The sequence below is a fragment of the Balaenoptera acutorostrata genome, chromosome 13 (assembly GCF_949987535.1).
Source record: "Balaenoptera acutorostrata chromosome 13, mBalAcu1.1, whole genome shotgun sequence".
Classification (NCBI taxonomy): Eukaryota; Metazoa; Chordata; class Mammalia; order Artiodactyla; family Balaenopteridae; genus Balaenoptera; species Balaenoptera acutorostrata.
In genome coordinates this window covers 75,746,072-75,772,631 of record NC_080076.1, presented here as the reverse complement: position 1 = coordinate 75,772,631, position 26,560 = coordinate 75,746,072, and the positions used below count along the sequence as shown (strand labels likewise).

Genomic DNA, 26,560 nt, shown 5'->3' with positions numbered 1-26,560 from the left:
CCACGGGGAAAGACTCAGAACTGGGAGTCGGAAGCCAGACTTGGAACAGCCCCTGTCACGGGGTCGCTGTATGTCACTGGCAAGGCACTAGCCCTGTTTGAATGTCCCCTCGTCTCTGATTGAGGGCAGTGGCTGGCACCGCAGCACCCGCTTTCCACTTTCCTTTTCCTTTGTTAGCTTTAGAAAAATCTCTAGAAGCCAAATCACAGAAGCCCAGTATATTACAAAGATAGGGGAGCAAGCGTGTTTGGGATGTGGTGGGTAAGGTGTGAGGGCTGGGGCCCTGGAATCCACCTCTCTCCTTCTGGTCCCTCCACCCCCGTGAAAACCCCTAGCAGAATATGCTCTGGAAGCTCCTCCCCCTCCCATATTCGCAGGTCTGGGGTGCTAAGCTTCTGGGTTTCCCCGGGAGGGACAGGTTTGGAGGGCAGTGGGGAGAGGGGCTCTGAGCCCAGGGGGATGGGTCCCCGGTGCTGCAGGGCCAGGGAGGTGCCTGGGCTCTGAGTGGAGGCCCAGACACTTGGGCATCCTGGGATGGAGAATCCACTTAGACGCCTGGATTTCTCACCCCAGTCTTTCACAGTCTCCTCCGCCCCGACAGGATAGTCATTCTTTTTTTAGCAGTTCACCTTTATGGAATGTTTTCAATGAGTTTAAGTTTTCATAGTATGACAACTCTCTTTCTTTTTGCACTCCTATTTCTACATTTACCTAACAGTTAATCAAGTTATGCAGCTATGGTTACAAGTACAATCGGCATAAGAGGTTTGGGATCAAACCCAATGGATCTCCATTCATTGATTCATTCATTCAAGAAGTGTTATTAAGTTCCAGGTAAGGAGGACTGACAGGAAGGGGCATGAAGGAATTTCTGAGGGGGAGTGAGAATGTTCTAGATCTTGACAGAGTTGTGGGTTACATGGGTGTGTGCATTTGTCAAAACTCATCAAGTTTTGTGCTTAAGACATATGCATTTTGCTGTATGTAAATCATCCCTCAAAATATTTATGATATTCTGTGTATTTATTTATAATATTCTTATAGCTGCAAATATAATAATGTTAATATCCATACTAAGAACTTTTTAGAGCCAACTACATGCCAGGCACTGTCCTAGGTGCTTTACATATGTCAACTGATGTATTCTTCACAACAACCCTATGAAGTACTATCATTATCCCCATTTTTTTTTTAGTGTATTTATTTATTTATTTATTTTTGGCTGCATTGGGTCTTTGTTGCTGTGTGCGGGCTTTCTCTAGTTACGGCGAGCAGGGGCTACTCTTCGTTGCGGTGCGCGGGCTTCTCACTGCGGTGGCTTCTCTTGTTGCGGAGCGCTGGCTCTAGGTGCGTGGGCTTCAGTAGTTGTGGCACGCAGGCTCAGTAGTTGTGGCTCGCGGGCTCTAGAGCGCAGGCTCAGTTGTGATGCATGGGCTTAGTTGTCCCGCGGCATGTGGGATCTTCCCGGACCAAGGCACGAACCAATGTCCCCTGCACTGGCAGGCGGACTCTTAACCACTGAGCCACTACGGAAGTCCCTATCCCCATTTTAGAGATAAGGAAACCGAGGCACAGAGTAACCTGCCTATACACACTGCCAGTAGGCTGCAAAGCTGGGATTCGAACAGATGTGTCAGGCTCCAGAGTCTGCTTTTTGTCACTAACTAGCTCTTTCTGACTCAGCAAAACAGAGAGAGCCCCCTGTCCTCACAGCACTTCTGTTCTCGGGGGAGAGACATAATAAAGCACCTCAGCAGCTCAGCTCGTGGGACGAAAAGTGCACAGAAGTAGTAGGGAGAAGCTCCAGCCTCAGCATGCAAGGGCCTGGGGCACTAAGTGTGCCCTCCCTTCTGGCTTACACCCTTGGGTGACCCTGAGGGTGAAGTCAAGTCAGGTCCGTGAACCCAGCACCGTGCCTGGCACACAGCAGGTCCTTAATACAAGTTGGCTCAATAAATGAGCAGAGGATGGAGTCCCAACTAAGTCCTGAGGAGGCTTCAGGAGCCCTCCTTTGGCAACACGCCCTAGGAATTCAGAGAGGGCTCCGGTTTAGCTCTCTGGAAGGCTGCCCGACTCCAGCTCGGGAGAGCTGAGTAAACTGAGACCTGTGAGCACAGCATAGCAGTGAGAACCTTGGGGTCCAGAAAGACGGCTTAGGGAGTGGGCACAGAAAAGCAGGGTACAAACTATAGTAGTGAGAACAAAGCTGGACTTTCTCTGGCTGGTCAAGACATGGACTGACCCTCAAGTTCTTGAGACTTGACTGCCATAGGCCCCGGGGCTTCTGTGGTCCTTGGAGAGAATGGCCATGACCCCATGGATACACCTTGAATGTGGAACTCCGATTTACAACCTGGAGCCTCTCCAGACCATTGCTCCTAGCAAGAAAACACAGCTCCACTGAGCCCTAGTCATCCACCCAACTAATCTGGCTGGTGGGTACCCAGGAGCTTAGAGTTCATTCATGCATGTGTCCATTCATTCATTCATTCATTCACCCATCCATCAGATACTTACTGAGTGTCACAGGTGTGCCAGGTGTACTGCTGGGCTCTGAGGACGTGAAAGGGCAAATACATCTCAGTATTGCTTTGTGATCTAGCAAGAATGTCTAGAAAGAATTTGGAAGAAGTTGCAAAGACGCATCTATGATCAGAACAATATTAACTCAGGCAGCCATTCATTCTTTCATTCATTCATTCATTCATCCAACCACAAGAGGTTCACTAGAGCAAATACACAGCCGGCCCTTCAGTAACAACATACTGTTCCCTGATGGATCCCTAGGGCCTCCGACTATGCCTGGCACACAGTAGGTGCTCGATAAATATTTGCGGACTGAGGGAACTGCTTTAAGGAACTGTTTCTCCAAGGGTGGTGCCCACGTGACCGTCTCTACCTGCGGCTCTTGAAATGCAGGCAGATTCTGAGGCCCACCTAAGACCCAGAAGACCTCCACCTGGGATTCTACTTACTGAACCAGTATCCAAGGCGCCCATCGAAGTTTGAGTTCAGTTCTCACAGTGTTAGCTCCCTTTTGCACTCAAGGACACCACTGCTCAAAGAGGTCAAGGCCCTTGGCCAAGGTCCCAGATATGGGAAGTGGCGGCACAAGGATTCGAACCACCCGTGCTGCTTCCTCCACTCCCCTGCCTCGGGGCTCAGATGTCACTGAAGGGCACAGTGCAGCTCAGAAACCTGGAAGGCTTACGTTTCCACCGATGGCACCGAGTTGCTGAAAATCCACAGGGCTCCCCATTATATGAAAAGATTAGGAAACTCATTAAGCAGAGCTCTGCCAGCCTCCGTTCTTATTTTCAGTCCCTCCCCCAAAAGGGCTTGTATTTATTCATGAGAAAGGGAAAAATATATATGAAGGATCTCCAACTGTTCTGCCCTCAGCCACATCTCAGAAGGTCCCTTATTTAACTCTGTGCTGTCTCTTCTTTCCTAATTAGCTGTGGCTGTTAATGACCCTGATATGCTTTCATCACCAGGGAGCAACTCGGGGGCGGAGGTGGGGAGGGCTCGTGGGGTGTGTCTTGCGAGGAGGGTGCGGAAGCTGAGTGGAAGCAAAGGAGGCTGGGAGCCGCTGGCTCTGTCACTGCAGGCCAGGCCCACCTGCTCTGCTCTGTCCTTCTCCTGACAACCAGAACACCTGCGGGTGGAGGGTCGTTCTGGAGAGAAAACAGCGCAGTTTGAAGGAGAGGTTTAACCTTTTCAAACCGCCAGCAGAGAGCGGAGTCCGTGCCCCTGCTCCATCCTTGCTGGCTGGTGCACAGATGGGGAGGAGGGAAGGTTCTCGCAGAGCCGGGAGCAGCCCCGGGTGGTTGGAGAGCGAGGCCAGGTAGAGTGAAGCCATCAGGATTACCAGCTACTAGCTACCGAGGGCTTACCACGGGCCAGGCACTCTGCTGAGCGCTTTACCCTCATCACGCGTGGAATTCGCATCCCCTTCTTGCGATGTGGAAACCGAGGCTTCCTCAAAGTCTGGCTGAAAGTCACACGCCAGCACACAGAGGAGCAGGGATTTGAATCCAGGCTGATTCCACTAGGGAGGCCTGAAAAGGTCACACCGGAGCCTCCATGTACAGAGAGGGAAGGTGAGGCCCACCGCCAGGGCTGCAGACAAGAGGTTGGTTCGAGGCTGTGCAGCTGCTATATGCATGTTAGTCACTTTTCTGAAAACTTCTCCGAGGTGGGAACTGCATCTCATTATCTTCAGTGCCTCGCACAGCTGACTGCAGAGTTTTGCAAACAGTAGGAGCTCAATAAACATCTGCTGCTCAACTCTGAAGGATATCAAGGTTGAGAACTGCATGACCTCTGACTGCTCCAACTTTGAATTTAGAAATCCCAAGCTCCTATATTGGGTCTGTCACCGACGCGCCGTGTGACTTTGTGTAGGTCTCTTTCCCTCTCTGGGCCTTGGCTTCCCCAGCTGTAACATGGAAGGAGTGGACCGGAACAATCTAGACGCTCTGGCAATCAAGGCTCAGGAGCCTCTCCAGGAAGAGGAACTCCACGTCAGCGCCCTGCCCCTCAGCGGCCTGTTTACACTTGCTCCCAGGGCTCACGAAAAAATTTTTACGGATACTGAAGCGCGGTTTCCCATCATCCACCAGGGCAGCTACCTTGGTACACTCTTCAAACCCAGCGCCAGGGGTTCCAGAACCTTCCAGGCACTTCCTGCTGAGATGTCTGTGGTGGGTGAGGGCGGCAGCTGCCTCAACACGGCCCCCACATCCATCCCTCACCCTCCCCAGGGCAGAAGGCAATTACCGAGAAGAACAGAACGGACTGCTAACTACTAATTGAGGAATTACAGATGTTAAATTATAGGTGTGCCCGGGGAAGGGCTGTTTCTAGAAATCAAGCTGGTGAGTGACAGGAGTGTGGGCTGCCGGGTAATGTCTGGCTTTGGCAGAAGGCAAATATTTGGATGTAGAGCCTGAAGACACAGGGTTGGAAATTCAACAGACCGGGAGAAGTATCTTCGGTTGCTAGGAAATGTGCACCAGCCCCCAACCCCATGTGACAGGTCATAACTAGAAGGGCCATAAAGCACTGACTGTGTGCTAGTGCCGTGCCAGGGCACCCAACCAGCATCTCGACTCACTCTCCCAACAACTCCGTCAGCAGACTTCATCTGCTCCACTTCGCAGCTGAAGAAAAGCGCTTATCACTGTGGAAAGACTTGCCCCAAATGACACCAGGAGTCAAAGGGTATTTTACCTAAAAGTTAGAAAATTCCAAAGCCCGACTACTAATGTTTTGGCTTCACTCAGAGTTAAGGCCACTTGGTTACGCAGGGCCTGGCAGGGACCTCAGCTCATAGCTTGTGACTCTCACCATACACATTAGTGGTTCTCAACCGCGGGCGATTTTGCCCCCAAGGGGCATTTGGCAAAGTCTGGAAGGACTGGCTGGAGGCCACGGGTGCTGCTCAGTCTCCTACGAAGCGCGGGACAGCCCCCTATCACAAAGAAGGATCCAGGCCCAAGTGTCAGTGTCGCTGTGGTGTGAAACCCAGCTCGGCACCGGGGCGTCTCTCAGCACAGGCACGCGGGTCTCGAGGTCCACTGAGGGACAAGAAATGAGGCATCGGCAGACCTGGGCTGGAGTCCAGGCTGTGAGCGAGGTCACGTCCTACCCCCTGGGTCTAGGTTTTATCCTTTGTGAATCAGGGATACCAAAAATAATACGACCCCCCGTGGGGTTTCTGCAAGGATGTGATAAGGCATTTGTTCTGCTCAGTGGCTGGCACGGGGTAAGTGCTTAAGACGTGTCACCCTTTATGCCTTCATTTCCCCACCTGGGAAATGGGACAAGACAGCCTCTGCCTTGGTGTGACTCTCAAGCTTTTTCCCTCTGATGCCGCTAAACAGAAGTCACATTTTCCCAGATGGCCTCGCTACTAGATTCGAACAGCCTAGAGAGACGGCAGCTGCAGAGAGCCAAGGGGCCAGCAGTGGACTTTGTGTGAGCAAGAAATAAACATTTTGGGGGGTGGAATTGAGGGGGATGGATAAAGGGGGTGAAAAGATACAAGCTTCCAGTTGTAAGATAAATATATCCTGGGGACGTAATGTACAGCAAGGCGACCATAGTTAACCATACTGTGCTGTGTATTTGAAAGTTGCTAAGAGAACAGGTCTTAGAAGTTTTCATCATGAGAAAAAAAATGCGTAACTATGTGAGGTGATGGGTGTTAATTAAACTCATTGTGGTGATCATTTCGCAGTTTCTACACATGTCAAATCATCATGTACACTTTAAACTAACACAATGTTATACGTCAATTATATCTCGGTAAAACTGGGGAAAAAAGCAATACTTCAAAAAAATTCAGGTTGAAAACAAAAGAAAAATTTTGTGTTAAGAGTTGAGAGTTGGGACCTACTGTACAGCACAGGGAACTCTATTCAATATCTTGTAATAACCTATATGGAAAAGAATCTTAAAAAAAATTTATATATATATATATACACATACATGTATAACTGAATCACTTTGCTGTACACATGATACTAACACAACATTGTAAATCAACTATACTTCAATAAAAAATTAATTAATTTTAAAAAAGAGTTGAGAGTTGGCAGTTTGTTACCACAATATAACATACCCTAAGCTGACTAATATTTCAATGTTATAAGAAGAATAATAGCAGCTAATCTTTATTATGCACTTTTTAGGCTCCGGGCACTGTGCTAAGAACTTCACAGGGAAACTGAGTCTCATGAAAGTAAATTTTCCTGCCCAAGGTCCCACAGCTAATTAGTGGCAAGGCTGGGATTCAAACTCAGATCTGTCCAAAGGGAGAGCCAAGCTCTTAACTGGACTGACCTAACTCTACCTGCATCTCCCCACTTTTTTTCCCCTTAATCAAGAAAGGACAGACAAGGATGCCAAATCTATGTTTAAAAAACAAAAGTAAATATCCACACACTTTGCAGTTTTTTAACTCTTGGTGATAATTTATGTTTTAGGATCTGCCTTTCGAGGGAGCAGGACAGTTGGAGAGGGCTCCTCGGGTCTAGAAATTGATGCAGGAGAAAAACCACTCTTGTATTCCCTGCTCTCAAATCCATGTGGAGAATTCGCGGCTGTTTATGGCCCAACCTTTATGATGAATGTTTGATGAGTTAAACGGAGTGATGAGCACTTAGGATCCAAGAAATGGATTCCCTCCCATGCCGGGAGAGTCTGGCCAACTCCTGAAAGGATGTGTTGCTCAAAAGCCCCCGGGACCCTGAGCCCACACTGGCCAAGCAGCCTCCCTTACGAGCACGAGCCCCCAAGACGAGAAAAGTATCTGTGGGGAACACCAAGGGCTACTGCATCACAGATCTCGGGCAGGTCCCTTGAGCTCTTCCCACCTCAGTTTACTCATCTGTGAGATGAGGGATTAAGTAACACTCCTTGGCCACCGTCAGACTGTCTGTTGTGGTAGGTATGAATGAGAAGGAACGTATACTGGTTATCTACTGCTGCATAATGAATAGCCCCAAACCTTCGTAGCTGAAACAACAAACACTGCCTCTCCCAGTTTCTGGTAGTCAGGGTCCAGCAGGGGCTTGGCCGAATGGTTCTGGCTGAGGATGCCATGAGGTTGCAGTCAAGCTCCCAGCTGGGGGTGCAGTCTCCTCTGCAGGTTGTAGGAAACACTGCCAAGCTCACTCACGCAGCTGCTGGTGGGTTTCAGTCTGTGCCACGTGGGCCTCTCCACAGGGCTGCCCAAGTGTCCTCGAGACAAGGCAGCTGGCTCCCCCAGAGGGAAAGCTCCGAGAAAGGGAAAGAGTGACCAGGAGGGAAGTGACAGCCACCTTCAGTATAACCGGATCTCAGGTGTGACACCACCACTTCTGCTGCATTCTCCTGGTCACACAGACCACCCCGACGTGGGGTGCGAGGGGGCTTTGTGTGAATACTGAAGGGCAAGAAGCTCTGGGGGCCAACTTGGAGGCTGCCTGCCTGTATCTGAATGTGCTTTGCCAACTGTTAAACACTAAACGATGATAAGGAGGAGGAGGACAGAAAACATTCACTGAGACCCTACTACGTGCCTCGCACTGTGCTCAGTGTTCTGTGTGCGTTACCTCAGTGTAATCTCCAGCACAGCTGCGGAGTCGACTAATATTGTGGGCCTCATTTTACAGAAGAGGAAACGGAGGCATAAAGAGACTAAGTTGCCTCCCCAAAGTCCCACAGCAAGTGAGAGGCAGAACCAGGATTCAAACCCACAGCTCTGAGACTCCACGACTTACTCTCTTTACCAACAGTGGTATAGACACAACTGTGAAATTTTCAGGAGTCAGTTCTGAGCCAGTTGCTAAACACAGCCATTACGAAAAATTAATGATATAAACTAACGATTGAATAAACCCTATTAAAAGCAAAGCTAAGGAGCAGTCAAACCTTATCACTTCCTAATTACTACGGTTTACTATTATCTATGGTCTTGAGGTCACTTATGTATATTGAATCTGTACAATGAACATACTACACCCTAGTCCCCCCCCTTATCTGCCATTTCACATTCCATGGTTTCAGTTACCCACGGTCAACCTCAGCCCAAAAACATTAAATGGAAAATTCCAGAAATAAGCAATTCATAAGTTTTAAATTGCACGCCTTTCTGAGTAGCGTGATGAAATCTCACACTGTCCCTCCTGGACCCCCAACCACTGGATTCATCTGCTCCCGACATCCATCCATTACCATCGTCGTGGCTCAATGATCCAGGATAACCCAAAGTGGACGACCCTCCTTCTGACGTATCGTCAGATCAATGGCAGCCCAACGGTCCGTGACACTGTCTACGTCATCCTGCTCACTTCATCTCATCATGTAGGCATTTTACCATCTCACATCATCACCGGAAGAAGAAAGGTGAGTACAGTACAATTAGAAAGAGAGAGAGAAACCACATTCACAGAACTGTTATTAGAGTACGTTGTTATCATTGTTCTACTTTGTTATTAGTTATTGTTAATCTCTTACGGTACCTAAAAGTTTAATTTAATTTATAAATTAAACTTAATCATAGGAACGTATGTATAGAAAAGCATAGTGTATATAGGGTATTGTACTATTCGGGGTTTCAGGCATCCACTGGGGGTTTGGAATGTATCCCCCGCACATAATGGGAGACTACTGTGTATACTAATGGTGTACCGCACATCTTTTCCCAGCTCCATGCTCACTGACGGCTAGTTGGTAGCTTGCAGTGGGCCCTGGTGGGAGTATTTACACCAGAGGAATAGGCAAATGCTGCATACAAATCAGGGCTTTACCCCTAAAGACCTGGCTCATGTTAAACATTCACCAGTGGCCCACTGTAACTGACCCAATACATCCTTCCCACTCGTAAGGAATTATCTCGGTGACTCCTTGCAGAGACCCCATTCTTCATGAAATCCAAAAATATAACATTCCCTGTGATATGTACCGACCCAGATTTCCTTCCTGAAATTTCTGACTTCCTGATGAGGAAAGCCAGAGGCATTTTGTCTGAACAAAACATCTGAGATTTGAAAATGCTGAAAGAGGGAGAGAAAGTGAGAGTAACAGAGGGGCCGTGGGGTCACAGAGATGAAGAGGAGCTTCTTTTAACCTCGCTGACCTCTCAGAAATCCGGATAAGGACGTGCCCACCTAGGGCCACCCCTGCAGAGTCCTTCCTGATTGCCCCAAATGGGGAGCGACCCGAATGCCCAGGCAGAGGGGTGAATAAACAAAGGAGTGTGTGCGCTGTGGAGTGTGGCCTGGGCATTCACAACAGTCTTTACTACAGACACATAAAACCGGCACATGTTTTCCAAGGATAGAGACAGAAGGTGGGCGATTTTGCTTGAGAAAGGGAGGAAAAAAGACAGGAAGGAAATGCATTCGAATGCCAAGAGTGGTTTCCATGGACCTTAAAATCATGGGTGGATTCTGCTCTTGTTCGGGTTTTCTGTACTCTCCACGTATTGTGAGCGCACCCCCCTTTTTTTAGTGTGGGGGGAGGGGCAGGGAGCTCAACATAATTTCACACAAACAGAGCCCGGTGGAGCGGCCAAGCCTTTGTCCTGCTCTGCGCGTCACTCCAGGTCTCTCCCAGAGGCACCGGTTCTGGGCCCAGCCTTTCGCCCCGTCTGGACCCATGAAGGGGCCATTGTTCTCTGGGTGACATCATTCTGCTGCCTGCAGGGTGAAGAGCAGACCTGGAGTTGGGTGCGGTCGGCCCATCCTGCCTGCCCATCCACACTGGAGCAGAGGTGCAGTCACTGGGCGCTGGGCTCGGGGGCTGCGCTGAAGTCCAGCACCCCAGTTCCATGCCCTAAGGGGCGGGGCCTGAGGCCAGGGCACCTGGCAGGACTCTGGACCAGCAGTGGTGGGCAGCATCGGCACAGGTGCCAGGAGATGGAGGAGGGGGTGGTAGCAGCTGGACCCTACTCCCCTGAAGCCCAGGTCTCCGGGAGAAACATGACAACCTGTGCCTGGCACAGAGTAGGCACTCGATAATTAACAGCGGCAATGGTTACTCTGCTCTCGTTACCGCTCCCTTGCTCATAACCTTACAGTTCTAAAATCTCGCATCCTTACCAGAGCCCCCAGGCCCTGCACGACCTGGCCCCCAACTGCTCATCTTCTACCTTCTCCCAACTTACTTGCTCTGATACAGTCACCCTGGCCTCCCTGCTGCTCCTCAAACATGCCTCAGGGCCTTTGCACCTGCCTTCCCCGCTGCCAGGATGTTCCTCCTCCAAAACTTCTTAAGGCCCATTCCCTTCAGTCACGTCTCTGCTTAAAACATCACCTCCTGAGAAAACTTCTCTGACCTCTCTTCCTAAATCACACTCCCACCAGTCCCCATACCCTGTGACATTTTTCCTCAGAGCCCTGACACATACCAGAGAGTATCTTGTTCACTCATTAGCTGACTTATTTGTTTACTGTGTCTCCCTGCTCCTGTGAGCCCTGAGAGGGTGGAGACCCTGTCTATCTTGTCCTCCATCTGGCAAAGAAGAGATAATGGACAAAAAATTCTTAATGAATGAATAATAGTTTCTATCCCCATTATATCTCAGATTTTCCCACCTGGACCTCTATAAGGAAAGAACCCCCAACCACTCTGGGCTGGAATCTTGGTGTCAACTCCGAGAAGGTGGGTACCAAGGCTAAGTCACTGATCCTCTCTGGGCCTCAGTTTACCCATCTGTGATATGGAGATGGTGCCACAAGGCAGACACAGGGATAAAGGAGAGTGGATTTCAGGAAGGCAGACATGACGTCAGCGGCTAGATGTGCAGGACGCTCTTCTAGGCATGGGCGATACCGAGGTGAGCCAGGCCGACCCAAACCCCAGCCCTCGCAGGCCTTTCATTCTAGTGGAGGAGACAGAACAAACAAGTGAAATGAAGCAAGTTCAGACTGAGCTAAGTACCAGGAGGACATTTACAGGGCACAGGGTGGAGGGAAACACGGTGGGGATTAGCTGTCAGGAAGCCTCTCTGTAGAGATGAAGAGAGAGGGAAGAGCATTCCAAACACAGGGAACTGTGAGGGCAAAGGCCCAGGGTCTGGAAGGAGCATGCCGTGGCTGAAGAAGAGCAGGAGGTCAGAGTGGCAGGAGTGAATGAGCTCGGAGGACAGCGGTGAGAGCTGCGGTCAGGAGGGAAGCAGGGCCAGATCCCACAGGGCCTTGCGGGCCATGGTAAGAAGCTGAGGCTTCCTAAGTCTTGGTAAGGCAGGGCAACAACTTGACCCCTTGGGTTGCTGGGTGAAGAATGGCCTGGAGGGCAAGAGGCCAGAGTAGAAGCAGTGAGTGAGCTGAATTGTGGCCTCCAAAGAGATATGTCCACATCCTAACCCCTGGCACCTGTGAATGGGACTTGACTTGGAAAAAAGGTCTTTGCAGATGTTAAAGAAGTTAAGGATCTCCAGATGAGCTCAGGATGGATGACCTGGAGGGCCCTAAATCCAATGACAAGTGTCCTTATAAGAGACAGAAGAGAAGCCGCGTGGAGACAGAGGCAGAGATTGGAGCAATGTGGCCACAAGCCAAGGAATGCCTGGAGCCATCAGAAGCCGGAAGAGGCAGGAAGGATCCTCCCCTAGAGCCCTAGAAGGGGTGTGTGGCCTGACAACACCTTGATTTTGAACTTTCGGACTCCAAATTTCTGTTGTTTTCGGCCGCCAGTGTGTGTGGTCATTTATCGTGGCAGCCTAAAGAGGCAGTCAACGTGGAGGACGTATTGACAGAAATCGGGGCTTTTGATGGTGAGAGTCACAGACATCCTTTTCCTTTCTAATTCTCTCCTACTTGCTAAAAAAAGGGGTGTGTGTGTGTGTGTGTGTGTGTGTGTGTGTGTGTATGCTCACGGCAGGGGGAAGACGCTGAGCCCTGCTGAATATTTACGCATCCATTTCGCCATAATTGACGCAGAACCAAATACTCCCACTCAGGACTGAACCCACCTAGCACAGGGCGCTGGTGCTTAAGCAGTGAATCCCCGGGGCCAGGGGCCACCTTGGGCCCAGCGCAGCCGACACACGCTGGGGTGTTGGGGTTCCAGCCTCACCGATCCCAGCTGTGTGGCCCCAGGCCTGTGACTTCACCTCTCTGTGCTTCTGATTTCTCATCCACGAAATATGGGGGCTACACTCCATGTCCCTCAGGGGCAGCTGGGCGAATTCGATGAGACAAACTCCTGGCAAGCAGGAGGTGCCTGCCCTTCCTCCCCAGCTCAGGTCAGCGGGAGGATACTCCAAATACAATTATAGTCCCCCAACCAAATTACGTACAGCAGTCTTCTCAACCGGAGGAGGGGGAGGGGGTGGCGGTTTTGCCCCCTGGAGACACCTGGCAATGTCTGGGGACATTTTTGGTCATCATGCATGGGGGCGCTACTGGCATCTAGTTGGGAGAGGCCAGGGATGATCCTATATACATACATGGGGACAGCTCTCTGCCCCCCAAAGAATGACTGGGCCCTAGGTACCAATGGTGGTGAGACTGGAAAACTGACATATGGCAAGAGTTTGGTGTCAGGACTTCCCTGGTGGCACAGTGGTTAAGACTCCACGCACCCAATGCAGGGGGCCCGGGTTCGATCCTTGTCCAGGGAACTAGATCCCGCATGCATGCCGCAACTAAGAGCCTGCATGACGCAACTAAAAGATTCCCGCATGCCTTAACTAAGAGTTCGCATGCCGCAACTAAGAGTTCGCATGCCGCAACTAAGAGTATGCATGCCGCAACAAAGATCCCGCACGTGGCAACGAAGATCCCGTGTTTCGCAACTAAGACCCGGCGCAGCCATATAAATAAATAAATATTAACAACAACAACAACAAAAGAGTTTGGTGTTACAGACAAGCCCTTGATCTTTTAAGACGGTTCCCTCGTTTTCAGCCCCTACATGACATATTTATGTGCTGACGTGTTTTATGTTCTGTCCCCTTGAAGGCAACTCTATAAAGGCGACAGTTGTGTCTGTTTCATTCAGTGTTGGCACCCTAGTAGGTGCTCGATAAACACTGGTGGGACGAAAATGTGAGTGAGTGAATGAAGGGACACAAATAATACACACCTCATGCTTACGGGGGCCTGGCACACAGTAAACGCCCACAAAAGGTTGGCCAGGTTCTTGTTTTGCTTTGCAAAAGGCACCAGTCTGCCCATTTGGTCAGGTGGGACTCACATCACGGCACCTGCACCCACACTCGTTAAGCCCTTCCTGTATGCGGGTGCGTAACAGGTGCCAGGGCTGTGCTGGTTTTTAGTCCGGCCCACTGGACCGCCCACCTGACAAACCCCAGGCGAACCCCCACTTTACAGATGAGGATGCTGAGGCTGAAAGAGGTGGGTCCACTTGCCCAAGGTCACTCGGCCAGCACATGGAGGAGCTGAGCCTTGACCCCGAGTCGGTCCAATTCCAAAGCCCTCTCTGCAGAACAGCCCTCGGCCCTGGAGACCCCCACTTGCCACTTTCACTCCAGCCGTTGGCCTCTGTGGCACTGCCATTGTGCCTGGGTTCTGGAATTTTCTGCCTGGCCTCTACTTGCAGTCCACCTCGCTTGCTGGGCTTGTTCTCAGGCTCACTCTGGGCTGCAGCACAGACATGCCTCTTCCTGCCTTTGTCGCTCAGAGACAATGCGATTATTTCCCTTCTTCCCCCTTTTATTCGGCAGACGCCCAGGCAGGCCATTAGCAAATTATTTCAAGGCTGCCTTTAGAAAAATGTTTTGGGGCACGCCTTTGAGGGTTACTTTCTGCCTGCCAGAGATTCTTCTACTCGGCTCTGAGTAAATAGGAGCCTGAGGCAGGATTTGGAACAGAATGGATTCTTTAGGTAAATCGAGTAAGAGTTCAAGTCCCAAAGACTGAAATCCCGCCCCCTGTCCCCTTCCCAGCCCCAGCTATGGCTCCTGCAGGTGGCCCTGAACTCTTAATTGTCGGTGGCTTTAAAAAGTTTCCTCCTCCCATAGAACAAATATTTAAGCGAAGTCCCTGAGTGAAAGGGGAATGTGTGGATTTTCCAGTTCGCTGGGGATCTTTGAAGGGATGGTTTGGGAGAAAAGGTTTTGGTTGTTGCAGTAGCTAACTTTTAAGGCCCACATACCATGGCCATGGGCATCATGCGTCTACTGGTGGCAGGTCACTGCCCTTAGGTGATAACGATGGGAAATGTAAATGGGAAATGAGGATAATCCCCCATTTCACAGATGAGGAAACTGAGGCACAGAGAGGGGAACAGTCCACCCAAGGTTGCACAGCTGGGAAGTGGCAGAGCCAGGAGTCAAACCCAGGCCCTCTGCAAAACAGCTTGTGTCTCCATCCCAACTCTGCCCTCATCCCGAGGAGTCAGGACATCATGGCACCTGACAGACAGAAAGCAGCTACAAATGCACACCTATTATGTGCCCAGTCCTGCGATGGGTACCCATTTCAACCTCCTGACGATCCTGAGTTCTCCCCAGTTGACAGAGGAGGAAACTGAGGCTTGAGAACGGGTCAAGGTCCCTCCGCCAGGATGTGGCCGACTTTGATTCAAGCTTTCAACCCCAATGCCAGCTGGTAGATGCCAAATGCTAAATGGGAAGGTACCAGATTAATTCAGCCCAGATTCATCCAGCACGCATTAGCATTGATGGAGGCACTGCAAGGCAACAGTGAACAGAGGAGACAAAGACGCTGCAAGGTCCATCTCCATTCATTCATTCATTCATTCACCAAGCGGGGGAGCAGGGCAATGAGGCCTGCGGGGACTCGGGCCGATGCCTAGGGTCACAGGGCAGGAGAACTGAATGTTACCAAGCCCCACACCCTTAAATGAATTTCCAGAGAGGGAACAAGAGTGAAAGAGAAGAGAGACAGAGAGAGACACACAGAGAGACAGAGACAGAGGGACAGAAAGAATGAACGAGAGGCTTTCTCTCCCTGGGCTAAGTCACCCCTTCCAAAGGTTGGGGTGGGGGATCTGTCTCATAAATTCAGGCCCCACTGATTCGTCCAGGGCCACAGAGCAGCACAGACCCAGAAGGGAAGGAGATGTCATATTAATGAGGCACATGTTAGCACCTGACTGCTCTGGTTGCCGTGTGACCCTGGGAGAATCACCACACCTCTCTGGGCCAGCCGAGGGGATGCCGGGATCCTGCACCTTGAGGGCAGGTGTGAGATCTCAGCGACCTCGCGTGCACAGAGGGCTGGCTCAGAGCCTGGTGTAGCCCTCGGCTCCACACCTAAATGCTGGGTCCCAAAATGACCATTGGGACTCATCACAAGGCTGAACCCAGGGAAGGAGCTGGCTTAGCCCTTCACCCATCTTTAGTCTCCTGCGAACGGGGTCACATAGTCAGGTGGCAGATGTCTCCTATGTGAAAACGCCAGGTCCTCTCTTTGAGGGTCAGTGATATGGGCTTCCCTGAAGTTATCAGGAAGGTCTGGAGAAATCTTTTTACTGGAAGCTTGGCTGGAAAGAGCCCTGAGTGGGGTTCAAAGCTGGGGGTTCCGGCACTTGCATTGCCACTCACTCACTGTGCTACCCCAAGCAGGTACCTTTTCCTGTCTGGGCTCAGTTCCACTTCTTCAAATCATTAATAAGGTCCTTGAGAAAAAACCTGGATGCAAGGCGCGTTTTCAATCATTAGATGTCATTCCACCCTGGTCCCCAAGCCCCATCAAGCTTGCCTGAGTGAGAGATGGTGGAATCTCAGGACCCAGATTAAGGTCCCCTGTCCTGGCTCATTCACACCAAGGTTCACTTGTCAGTGGGCAAATCTGCCCACCACCTCGGGTAATCAGATGAGACCTCGCAATTTTGCTCGACTATAAGACCACAGAAGTCACAACTTCTCACAAATATGACATGGACACTTGGTCACCCTGGAGGGTGTAAGGAGATGAAGCAGGTGCCAACTAATCCTCCCCCAAAATAGGAAGCATTTGCGTCGGGCTGGAGTGTCGGCACTTGCAGATAAATCAACCGGCAAAGCCTGCCGGACTCATGTGCCAGCCCCGTCCACATAGACGTTGAATCCGGTATAAATGTCCTGACCGCTTTGGGGGAGCGAGCAAGTCCACTGTCAGGGGGACTGCCACCACACGCCTCCTTCCCAGGCGCGGGAGCAGGACAGGGTCGGGCTAGACGGACAATTATTCTGGAAGAGGCAACCTCCCCGGTTGGATCTATGGGAACCCCACCACCTCCCTGGAGTGGGGGAGGGGCAGCACTGGAGGGGAGGAGTTCTCACTGTTGTTTTAATATTTTAAAAAACATAATAAGCTTACAAGATCTGGGGGCTCCGAGTCCGGCTGCCTTTTCCTCAGGGAAGAAAATCTCTGTTGGCTTCGCGCAGAGAAGCGGCGTAAAGATTCCCGGCTGCGGGAGGCGAGGTGTCGGAAGGACGAGGTGCGCTTGAAGGGGGTCCGGCCGGAGGGCTCCCCACTCGCCCGCTCGGGGCCCACCGTGCTGGTCACTAAGTTGAGGGCCTCCTGGAAGGACCTCCGGACGGTCCCCATCCACTGGGTCATGTGGGTTTGGGCCACCGTGAGTTTGTCTCCCAGGTAATCCATGGGGCCGGGAGGTGGGGAGGCAGGAAAGCGGTGAAACGCCGGGGTCCTCTCCCCTCTCCCTGCTGTGCGCCGCCGGGAGTCCTGGGCTGCCTGGAGAGGAAAGCCCGCGCAGCCCTCTTCAGCCGGCCCGAGAGCAGATAAACATCGCTGAGCCAGCAGCCGGCGGCATCCGCGGGGCTCGCTCCGAATCGGAGGCAGTTCAGGGTCAGGCTGCGAGTCCGCCCCCCGGAGTTGTGAGTAAACACGCTGGCAGCTCCAAGATCCAGTTCCCAGCGCTCACCGGCTGGCCGGCGGGCTCGGGTGACGAGGAGCTTTGAGGAACTGGGCTGCCGCGCCGGCTCCAGGGCGTGACGGTCCCCGCGAGGTGGGGGAGGAAAAGGCGGTGGCCCCCGGGCACCCTCAGGCACCTGGATCCTCACTTTCCCCCAGGTAGGCGGCACCCCCCGGGCACCCGCGGCGGCGGCGGGGCCCTGCTCACCTGGCCCACGCAGGTTTCCTGTCCTCCGGCCGGGGGTTCCAAACCTGTGGGCCGGCGGGCAGCTAGCTCATTTCCGGAGGCAGCCACCAGGGCCCCGGGTCCCCTGGCTCGGCAGCCCAAGATGACATCAGCCCCCGTTCTCAGCGAGGGGCTTCGCTGCCCAGGAATGCCGGAGGGGCCTCAGGGAGGCGGCCACCCAGGGAGCTGACGTCCGCCCCCATTTGTTCTTCCTCTCCAAGCCCCAAATCGCTCACCGTCCCGCGGGGCTGACGGTGACTGCACGTGCCCGGCAGCCTATCCGCCCTGTGCCCTGACCGCGGGCGCACGGGGAGATGCGGCTGCACGTGCGTGCACGCGGGCGCCTGTGTGCACGTATGTCGGAGATCAGGCGGCCCGGCGAAGGCTGAACAGTTGGGAAACTGCCTCTAGGGTGACAGGCAGCGAGCGTCTGGGGACCTCTAGCCGGCAGTCAGTCTGTCTCCCTCTGGCGGTCCATTTCTCTGTCAGTTTCTCAGCCTCTCCTTCCTCCCCCTGTGTCTTATTTTCCACTTGTTCCTCCCTAAGCTCCTCTCTCTCTCTCATCCTCTCATCCTCTCTCTCTCTCTCTCTCTCACCTTGCCAGCCTTATCTCCCTCCTCCCTAAAAGACAACACCCAGCCAGGTGAAACAGCCCCCGAGGTCCCCCAAGGAAGGAACTGGGCCGGGCTGTATTTCAGTACAGGCAGAGTTGCCATGGCAACCCTGGGGCACAGCATCTGCCCCATCCTGGGTGGGCAGGCGCAGCACAGGGATGAACAGGAATGATTCATGGTTTATACTGGGTCACATGAGCTCCTGGGCTTTAACCCTTGTGGAGCTGCAGTGGCTGGGGGGGCGAGGTGGGAAATGGGAGGCAGCAGCATCTGAGACTGCAGGGGGTGCTTGTCTGGAAGGGTGAGCAGCAGCCAGATCCTAAGGGGAGGCACACTTGCAGAAGGAGCTTTCTCCTTCCAGCAGGGATCCACCCTCTGTGTTACAGATGAGGAGATGCAGACTCAGAGACGTAGATTCACTTGCCCAAGGTCACACAGCAAGGGTACCACCAGAGCATGGGTCTGGGCTGTTTCATCCCCGCCCCTGCCCCATTTTCCGGGTCTGACATGGCACATGGTGCAGAGTTGGAGCTCAGTAAATATTTATCATTCAAACGCCGAGTCCAAGAGTGAAACTTTGATCAGTCTGACTGCATCCCCAGCGCTTTCCCCCACCCACGTCATCTCAGTTTTGAACAAATATTTGATCCCTAGACACCGATCAAAGGGCTTCACTTGAGAAAGTTTTTCACGGAGGTGTCTCTGACAATGCAGCTGACGCAGATCTCCTTCTTCTCTGGATTCCTAGTCCTTACAGATGTTCATTTGCTCATTCATTCTTTCACTCATTCACGTAAACATTCAGAGACTGCCCTCCCCGGGCCAGGCACTGGATACAGAGACTGAGGGCGTCCCTGCCCTTGAGGGCTCCCAGTCCAGTAGGACACTATAACGGTGGCTAATATTTACTGAGAGTGTGACTGAGTGTCCAATGCCATTCTAAGTGTTCATAGGAATTAACTCATGAATCCTCACATGAACCCATTTGACAGGAGGAGACTGAGGCCCAGGGAGGTGACGTCACCTGCCAAGTTCTTCCAGGGTGGTAGGCGGCCCCCAAGATGGCCTCCAGGGATCCCTGACCCCTGTTATTCACACCCCAGAGTGGTCCCCTCTCACAATGAGTCCGAGTTGGTCTGTGTGCCCAAGAGATAAGGCAGGAGTGACAGTGTGTGATTTCCAAAGCTGGGTCCTACCAGCTGCCATGTTGTGAAGGCACTCAAGCAGCCTTGTGGAGAGACCCACGTGGAGAGAGTCTGAGGCCCCCAGCCAACAGGCAGCACCCACTTCCAGCCGTGTGAGTGAGCCATTTTGGAAGCAGATCCCACATCACCAGGCAAACCCTTGGATGACTGTGGCCCTCAACTGCAACCTCACGGGAGACCCTGAGCCCGAGCCATCCAGCCAAGCTGCTCCCAAATTCCTGACCCACAGAAATCACAAGAGATTCAAATGCCCAGAGGCAGGATAGTGCCTGGGCCACTGGGAAACCAAGGGCTGGAGCAGAATGAGGAGAGAGAGGGGAGAGGGACAAGGGGCTCTTGTAGCAGCCTGCACCCCATGATGCAAATGAGAAAAATGTGCACAGGGCCCCAGATCCTACCTCCATACATGTGTCTGGCCCCACCCACCACCCCATACAGCCTTCAGGGTCCCAGGGCTTCTGGCCACCAAGGCTTGCCCACTTTCCTCACCTGGTCCGTAGCCAGCCTCCTGCAGTGGGCGGGCCACTTGCCCAGAGGGCCAGGAACTTCCAGGGTGGGAGCAGTCATGAGAAAGAGCTGAGTCCTCCCCATCTAACCCCAGAAAAGCCACACCAGAAATACCTAAAGATCTGGAAAGGGACGCAACTTTTTAACAGACCATCTGGACACAGAGGTGGGAAAAATTTACTGAGAACCTTCCGGAGGAAAAACGTTACATCAAAGCAGCACCTACAACACCTTTAAAGTGATAATACCCAGTGTTGGTCAGGCTGTGGTAAAAGAGATACATTTACCCACAGATGGAAATGGAGACTGGTATATTATTTCCTGAAGGGAATTTAACATTGAAGATCAAAATTCTTAAAAACAATGGCCAGTTAATGACACACATGCTGAAGTGTACTGATATCTATAACTTATTTTGAAATGCAGCAAAAAAAAAAAAAAAAAGAAAGTATACACTAAGGAATGGATGGATGGCTAGATTTTTCTAAGGCAAATATAGCAAAATGTGAGCAATTATAGAATCTATCTGGTAGGTATATGTGTACGTCCTGTACAATTTTTCTGTATATTTGAAATTTTTCATAATAAAAGGTTGGGATGGGAGGATGTGCCTGCCTTTTGATCCTGCGTTTCATGATCCAGTTCCACACCCAGCAATCTGTCTGGAAATGAGAATGATCGACACAAACATTTCGCTATACAGGGGTGTTCATCACAGTTATATCTGTGAAAAATTCGTAAAAACCTTATCGTCCAACAGAAAGAGACTCGTTCAGTGCGGTGCCGACCCATACTGAAGTCAGAGGCAAAAGAAAAAATCAGTGACACTGATCCTGTCTTTATGTATAATGTCGACAGTTTGTTCACCATGGATTTTTGAATTAATTTTGATTTTTAAAAACTACTGCATTAAAAGTTATTTATTTTGATAACCCATTATTTTGGTGCTCTCTTAAATTTTGGGCCCTAGGTGTGTGCCTCAGTCACCTCACCCTAGCCCCAGCCCAGGATATGCTAAATCAATATAGCTTCATGGTTAAGGGTTTGTAGACCTGCCTCTGGCTCTTATCAGCTGTGTGGCCTTGAGAAAGTTACTGAACCTCTCTGATTTTCAGAGATGAAATCATCAAAGTCATCATTGTCACTGATGCTGTTGGAACCACTTACTGTGTGTGCCAGGCATTGTATTACATTGTCTGCTCCTCCCAACAATGAAATGAGGTTTGTACTAGGATTATTACTCCCATTTTGCAGATGGAAAAACTGAGGCAGAGGGATTCAATGAGCAGCCTAAGGTCACACAGCTATTAAGTGGTAGAGTGTGCAACCCCCAGCCTCACACCTTGGACAAGGTAGAGGAGGACTGGCCTTTGGCAAATCAGCCTGGATGGAAGACAAGTGTCGGGAAGAGCAGAGGAGACCAAGCAGCAGGCGGGATCACAAAGCCCCACCTCCTTCCACAACGGGGGAGATGGGTGCAGAAGGGAGCTGGAAAGCCAGATTGCTTGCCTGCTCCCCGCTCCCGGCTCCTCTTAGGTACAATGTGGTCTGAAAGTGTGACTATAAAAAGCGTCACTCTCTGAAAACTGGGGCAGCCTGAGCGCTTTCCCTGCCAGAGGACTTTTTTTGCAAACTCTTCTGTTCTCTCCAGGAAACTCTTGGGATGTTGCTGGGCATCAAAAAGGAAAGAAAGCCATCTCCTTACATAATTAATCCAAAATACTCTGGAGAAGCTGCTGTGATCCAGGAAATAAAGGGGAATTTTATCCACAGTATGAGGTGGGGCCCAGAGGTTACCATTGCCAGACAAGTGTGTGCCGTCACAGAAATCAGAATGCGGTCATTCATTCATTCAACAAATGTTCCCTATGCCGTTACTTTGTGTGAGCTCCGTGCTGACCCTGAAGGGACCTATAGTCCCTGAAGAGTTCGGGATAGCTATCTGATCTCAGCCATTAAGGGGAGAGGGTGTCCCAACAGGCCACCTCAAATCTGAGGCTGTAGCATTTTCTCCCCCAAATCTGATACAAACATGAACACTCTAGAGAATCCCTCAGGTGGAAGAAAAAGCCAGAAAAAAAACGAACATTTGCAGTACAAGTACCAAGGGCTATAACAGACTAGTGAATAACACACTATGATGGGAATGTAAGTGGGGGAGGTGAAACCCAACCAAGAAAGTAGGAAGTTGAGGAAAGAAGAGCAAAGGGAAGATGATCATTTACTGAGGATCATTTACTGTAACTGGAAGAAGGAGATCTGGGTAGGGTCGTAAAAGATGAATAGGAGTATTCCAAGAAGGCTGAATGGCATGTGCAAAGGCCACTGGGCATGGCCGTATTCAGTCTTGCCTCTGGGCTTTTTCACATGCTGTATCCCCCGTATCCCTGCCTAGAGCTGCCTTCCCCTGTTCTCCACCTCTATTGGACGTCCCCGCACCCCAAGACCACCTTCAGCAACTTCAGTCTTTTCCAAATCTCCCCCAGGAAGTCTCAATTACATGACTCTCTGCACATCCTGCTTCCCAAAAGATTGGACATTCCAGAAGTAGGCATCCTGGGCCTCGAAACATACTAATGTTATATTGATAAGGAGGTGGTGTGGTAGAAATAATAATAACCATTAATTGAGGATTTGCTGTGTGCCGGGAACTGGTCACCCATACACCTCACCTCACATAACCCTCACAACAACCCTACAGGGTGAGTCCTGTTATTAATTATCCCCATTTTGCAGAGAAGGGCAGTGAGGTTTTAAAGAGCTGAAGGTATTTGCTCAAGGTCACTGAGCTGGCAAGTGGGGTTCTGGGACTTGAACCCAGACCTGTCTGATTCCAAAGCCCTCCTCCTTCTAGGGCAGAAGCCAGACTCTATCCACACCTCTAAGACCCCTTAAAATAGCCAACTCTGTCCCAAGCCCCATGCACGAGGGCAGTAACTATTCCACACACTTCTCTGGTTGTCTTCAGACCTCCTTGGGTCAGGAAATGCCTGCAGAAGGACTTGTCTGGTTGTAAATCAGTTTCCTTTCTTGACAACTGGCCTAGAGACTAATTCCAGGGACCATATGTGGGAAGGGCTGACTTGTCGACCCAGCTTAAACCTGTTTTCTCTCCCTGTGGGATGGAGCAAAGGTTTTGGAGAGCTGACCAACAGCCAAACTTCTCATTTCATTGAAGAACCAGGCCCAGGCAGATGGCTGTCCCAGACCCACAATAAATCTATGTCAGGCGCCATGATCTTCCATAGGAGTCACTCACGAGCTGGACTTTGACAAGGTCTCTGGGATGTGCTCTGCTGCCTCTTGTTCAGCCCTTTGCACATGCTGTTCCCTCTGGCTAGGACACCATTCTACCCGTTCCTCACCTGGTCAGCATCTATTGTCCTTCACAGCTCAGCTTAGGGTACTCCCTCTTCCAAGAAGCCTCCCCTGATTCTTCATGCCCCCCGGCGGGGGGTGGTCACCTCTGGGCTCCCACTTTGCCGTATGACCCCCAAGCATCATTAACAATCTGAGCTGTAGCTCAGTTTACCCGTCAATCTCCCCACTGGACTCTGAGCCCAGGGGCAGCAGGTATGTGTCCTGTTCACCCTTGAATCTCAGCATCCGGCACTCAGCAGGCACTCGACGTGCCCACCGTGTGAAATGAGGGAATCACTGAGGTTTGAACCCCAGTCATACAACTCCCAGCATCCCTCTCCCTAGGCTTGTTTCCAAGGCAACAGGGAAAAGAATTCTGATATGAGAACAACAGAAAAAAAACAGAAATAACTTGATCTGACAAGTCAATCCCAGATTATTTATAAACCAAGCCCAAGACTATTTCCTTGTGTTCATTTATCACACTCTTAGTCAAACAGTCATTTTAATGACCTAAGATGCCCTTAATTAACCTTGGAAGGGGAGGGGGGGAAAAACCATCTGGAAAGGAAATCTTTCTAGAAACAGCCAGGAACTCATCTGCCTGCTTTATCAGGCCCCACCCTGAGCTCAAGTGGAAAGTAGCATTTTCCACACTGGGGAGAGCCCGCTGTGTGGCCCCGCCCGGCATGGCAAGGCCAGTCTGTAATTACAGCCCCTCTTTGAAGAGCTAGGCGTCTAATAAAGCTGCAGGCCCTGGCCTCCTCAAAAATGGAGGCTGAGGGCCCCGCCTGATTCACGCTGCTGGCTGCCCAGTGGCTCTGGGGCAGTGGTTTCTGGACCGCTGCCACCCGCTCCTCGGGCTTTCTGGGAAGGAGAAGGGGACCCTAATGGGGTCTTTGTCTGGTCGCCTTGCCTGGGGTTGGACAACACATCTCTTTCCACCAGAGCAGCTGAAATTCCACATTTTCGGATCAGTTAGTGAAAGAGAGCAAGATGTTCTTGGGGAACAAGAATTAGAACTGGGACAAGGGATTCATGATGTCCCCTAGGAAATTTATCCCTGAGCAGTGAGCCTGCTATCCTGGGCTAAGTGCCCCCTAAGCAACACCCTAAAATTTGAAGGCTCTCCCCGAGGATAATAAAAGGCTGGAGTAATGAGAAGAAGGCTTCCTTTCCCTGCTCCCTCCCTCCTCCCTTCTGACTTCAACAAGCATTTGAATGAGGACCTACTATGTGCCAAGCGCTGTGCGAGGTGCTGGGGACCCCACCCCTGGCCCCCAGAGCGGTTTTATTTGGGCTTTGCAGTAAGGGTGATAGCGAACTGGAGTAGCTCTTAGTCGCCGAGGGCCTACTGTGCGCGCCATCACCTCCCTGACCTGCATAAGCCAGAAGGGTTGTGATCCCCGCTGTACAGATGAGGACACCGAGACACCGCATGAGGAAGGCCCTAGCCCGAGTCACATGGCTGCCGCGTGCAGAGCATGGCTTAAGCCCAGGTCAGGCTGAGCTCACAGCCGGGGCTCCTAAACACCGGGCTACCCTGCCTCCGTGAGCACCCCGGTTCATGGCAGAACAGGGCTGGATCTGGGGTGCAGAAGAGGTGGTGGCAGGATAAAGGGCCTTACCCCTGCTCCTCTTTCTTCCTCTCTGCTTCACTTCCTCAGACTCCGGTGGCCGTGAACCCCAAGTGAAGCCTGACTGTGATGGGCACAAGGTTTCCCGAGATGGCCTCAGCCGCCTCGGCAGCTCCAAGGACCCCCAGGTCTGGGCGGCCTTGGAGAGCCCCCTGTACCCCACCTGCCCCGGCTGAACGGAGAGGAGAGGGTGGGCCCTGGGCCCACTGACCCAGGCTTGAGGCCACCAGGCTCTGCCCCCAATTACTGGGGGGTCCCCAGGCAGCGCTCCCCTCCTCTCTGGGAGGCCGGGGAGCCCAACTCAAAACCCCAGCTGCCTCCTCTCAAAAGCCTCCTGTCCCAGGCGGACTCAAACACCGTGTGGCCTGGGGCACTCACGTGGCCTCCTTTTGCCTGTGGTGCCTCATCTCACAAATGGAAATCATGACACCTGCCTCCCAGGTAAAGGTGCACAAAGTAGGCTCCTGGCAAAGGTAGGTCGGATGGCGTCAGATTCCCACGGGGCTGTCTGCAGCTGGAGTGCTCACATTTTGAGAACAAACTTTTGAAGAAAAATGTTCTCCCAAACGCCAAATCAGCATCTATTCAAACACTGCTAGGACGCGGTTAATATTTCCTAAGCACCAACGATGGGCCAGGCCCTACGCCATCTCATGTCATCCCCACACACACATGGTTAAGGGTAGGCCTCCCATGACTGACTCCTCACTGTGTGACCCTGGGCAAGTGGCTTGCCTTCTCTGAGCCCCTCCTTCCTTGTCTTTAAAATGGGATAAAAATGGTCCCCTCCTTCCCAGGTGGTGCTGAAGGTTATGTGATGTGTGTTCTATCTCATGAGAGCAGAACAACTATCTCCATTATACAGATGAGGACACTGAGGCAGCGAGAGCAGAGGCTGAAGGCTGCACAGTCACTTAGTGGTGAAGTCTGGCTTGGAGGCCTGTGCTCTGAGCTGTGGCTTGGTGGGCAAGGGGACAGCGGGCACTGGGGAGCCGGCGCCTCTGGCCTCCCAGGCCCACCTCTATCATTCCCATTGCCCAGCTCGCCAGCCCTCGGCCACCCTCCTCTCATCTCAGAGCTGCTGTGAGTAATGGTCCCCACTCGGTCCCTGCTGGCTGAGGCCTCCACACAGGCACGGCTTTCTCCCGACCCTGCTAGAGGTCTGTTATCTTGTGCCTTGTTTCTCTGTTTCTCGGCTTGTAGAGAGCCCCTCCTCTGCACTGCCCACACTGTTCCAGGAGCCACGCTGTGCTGGGCAGGAGGGCAGGAAGGGGGGCGGCCAGGCAGCCTTGGCATTTTGACAAAAGTGTGTCGCCCCATAGGCCCCCACAGTACCCACCTGGTAGGCACGAGGCATATTCTGGCAGAGTCCTGGACCTTGGCCAACCTGGACTCACCGCTGTCTGGAACCCTCCCGTCGCCAGGGCAATGAAGGTGAGACGCCCAGCTCCCTCCATCCAGCTGCCTCCTGCCGGGAAAGGTACCGCCCAGCAGCCCCAAACTGACTGTAGCCCAGCAGCCCCAAACTGACTGTAGCCCGCACACCATGATGCTTCTCATTTCTGAATCTTAGCTCCTCAGGGACTCTCCCTCCCAACCACCCAACACAAAGGAGCTGCCAGACCCTCTCTATCTTAGCACCCTTTCCTTCACACATTCTGTTATACTACCT

The 26,560-nt window shown here is 51.9% G+C and overlaps 1 protein-coding gene across 5 annotated transcripts in view; it reads right to left on the bottom strand.

Moving 5' to 3' along the window:
• Positions 1-26,560, bottom strand: part of KIAA1671 (KIAA1671 ortholog) — a 187,921-nt gene that overhangs the window by 48,292 nt on the left and 113,069 nt on the right. The window contains exon 1 of one of the 5 annotated variants that reach the window (XM_057526415.1): positions 16,785-18,809. The exons of the other annotated variants lie outside the window; for them this stretch is intronic. Within the exon in view, the coding sequence (XP_057382398.1) occupies positions 16,785-17,069 (285 nt within the window). The 5' untranslated portion in view covers positions 17,070-18,809. Of the gene's footprint in view, positions 1-16,784; positions 18,810-26,560 lie in introns of those variants that run through there. 5 annotated transcript variants of the gene reach the window in all.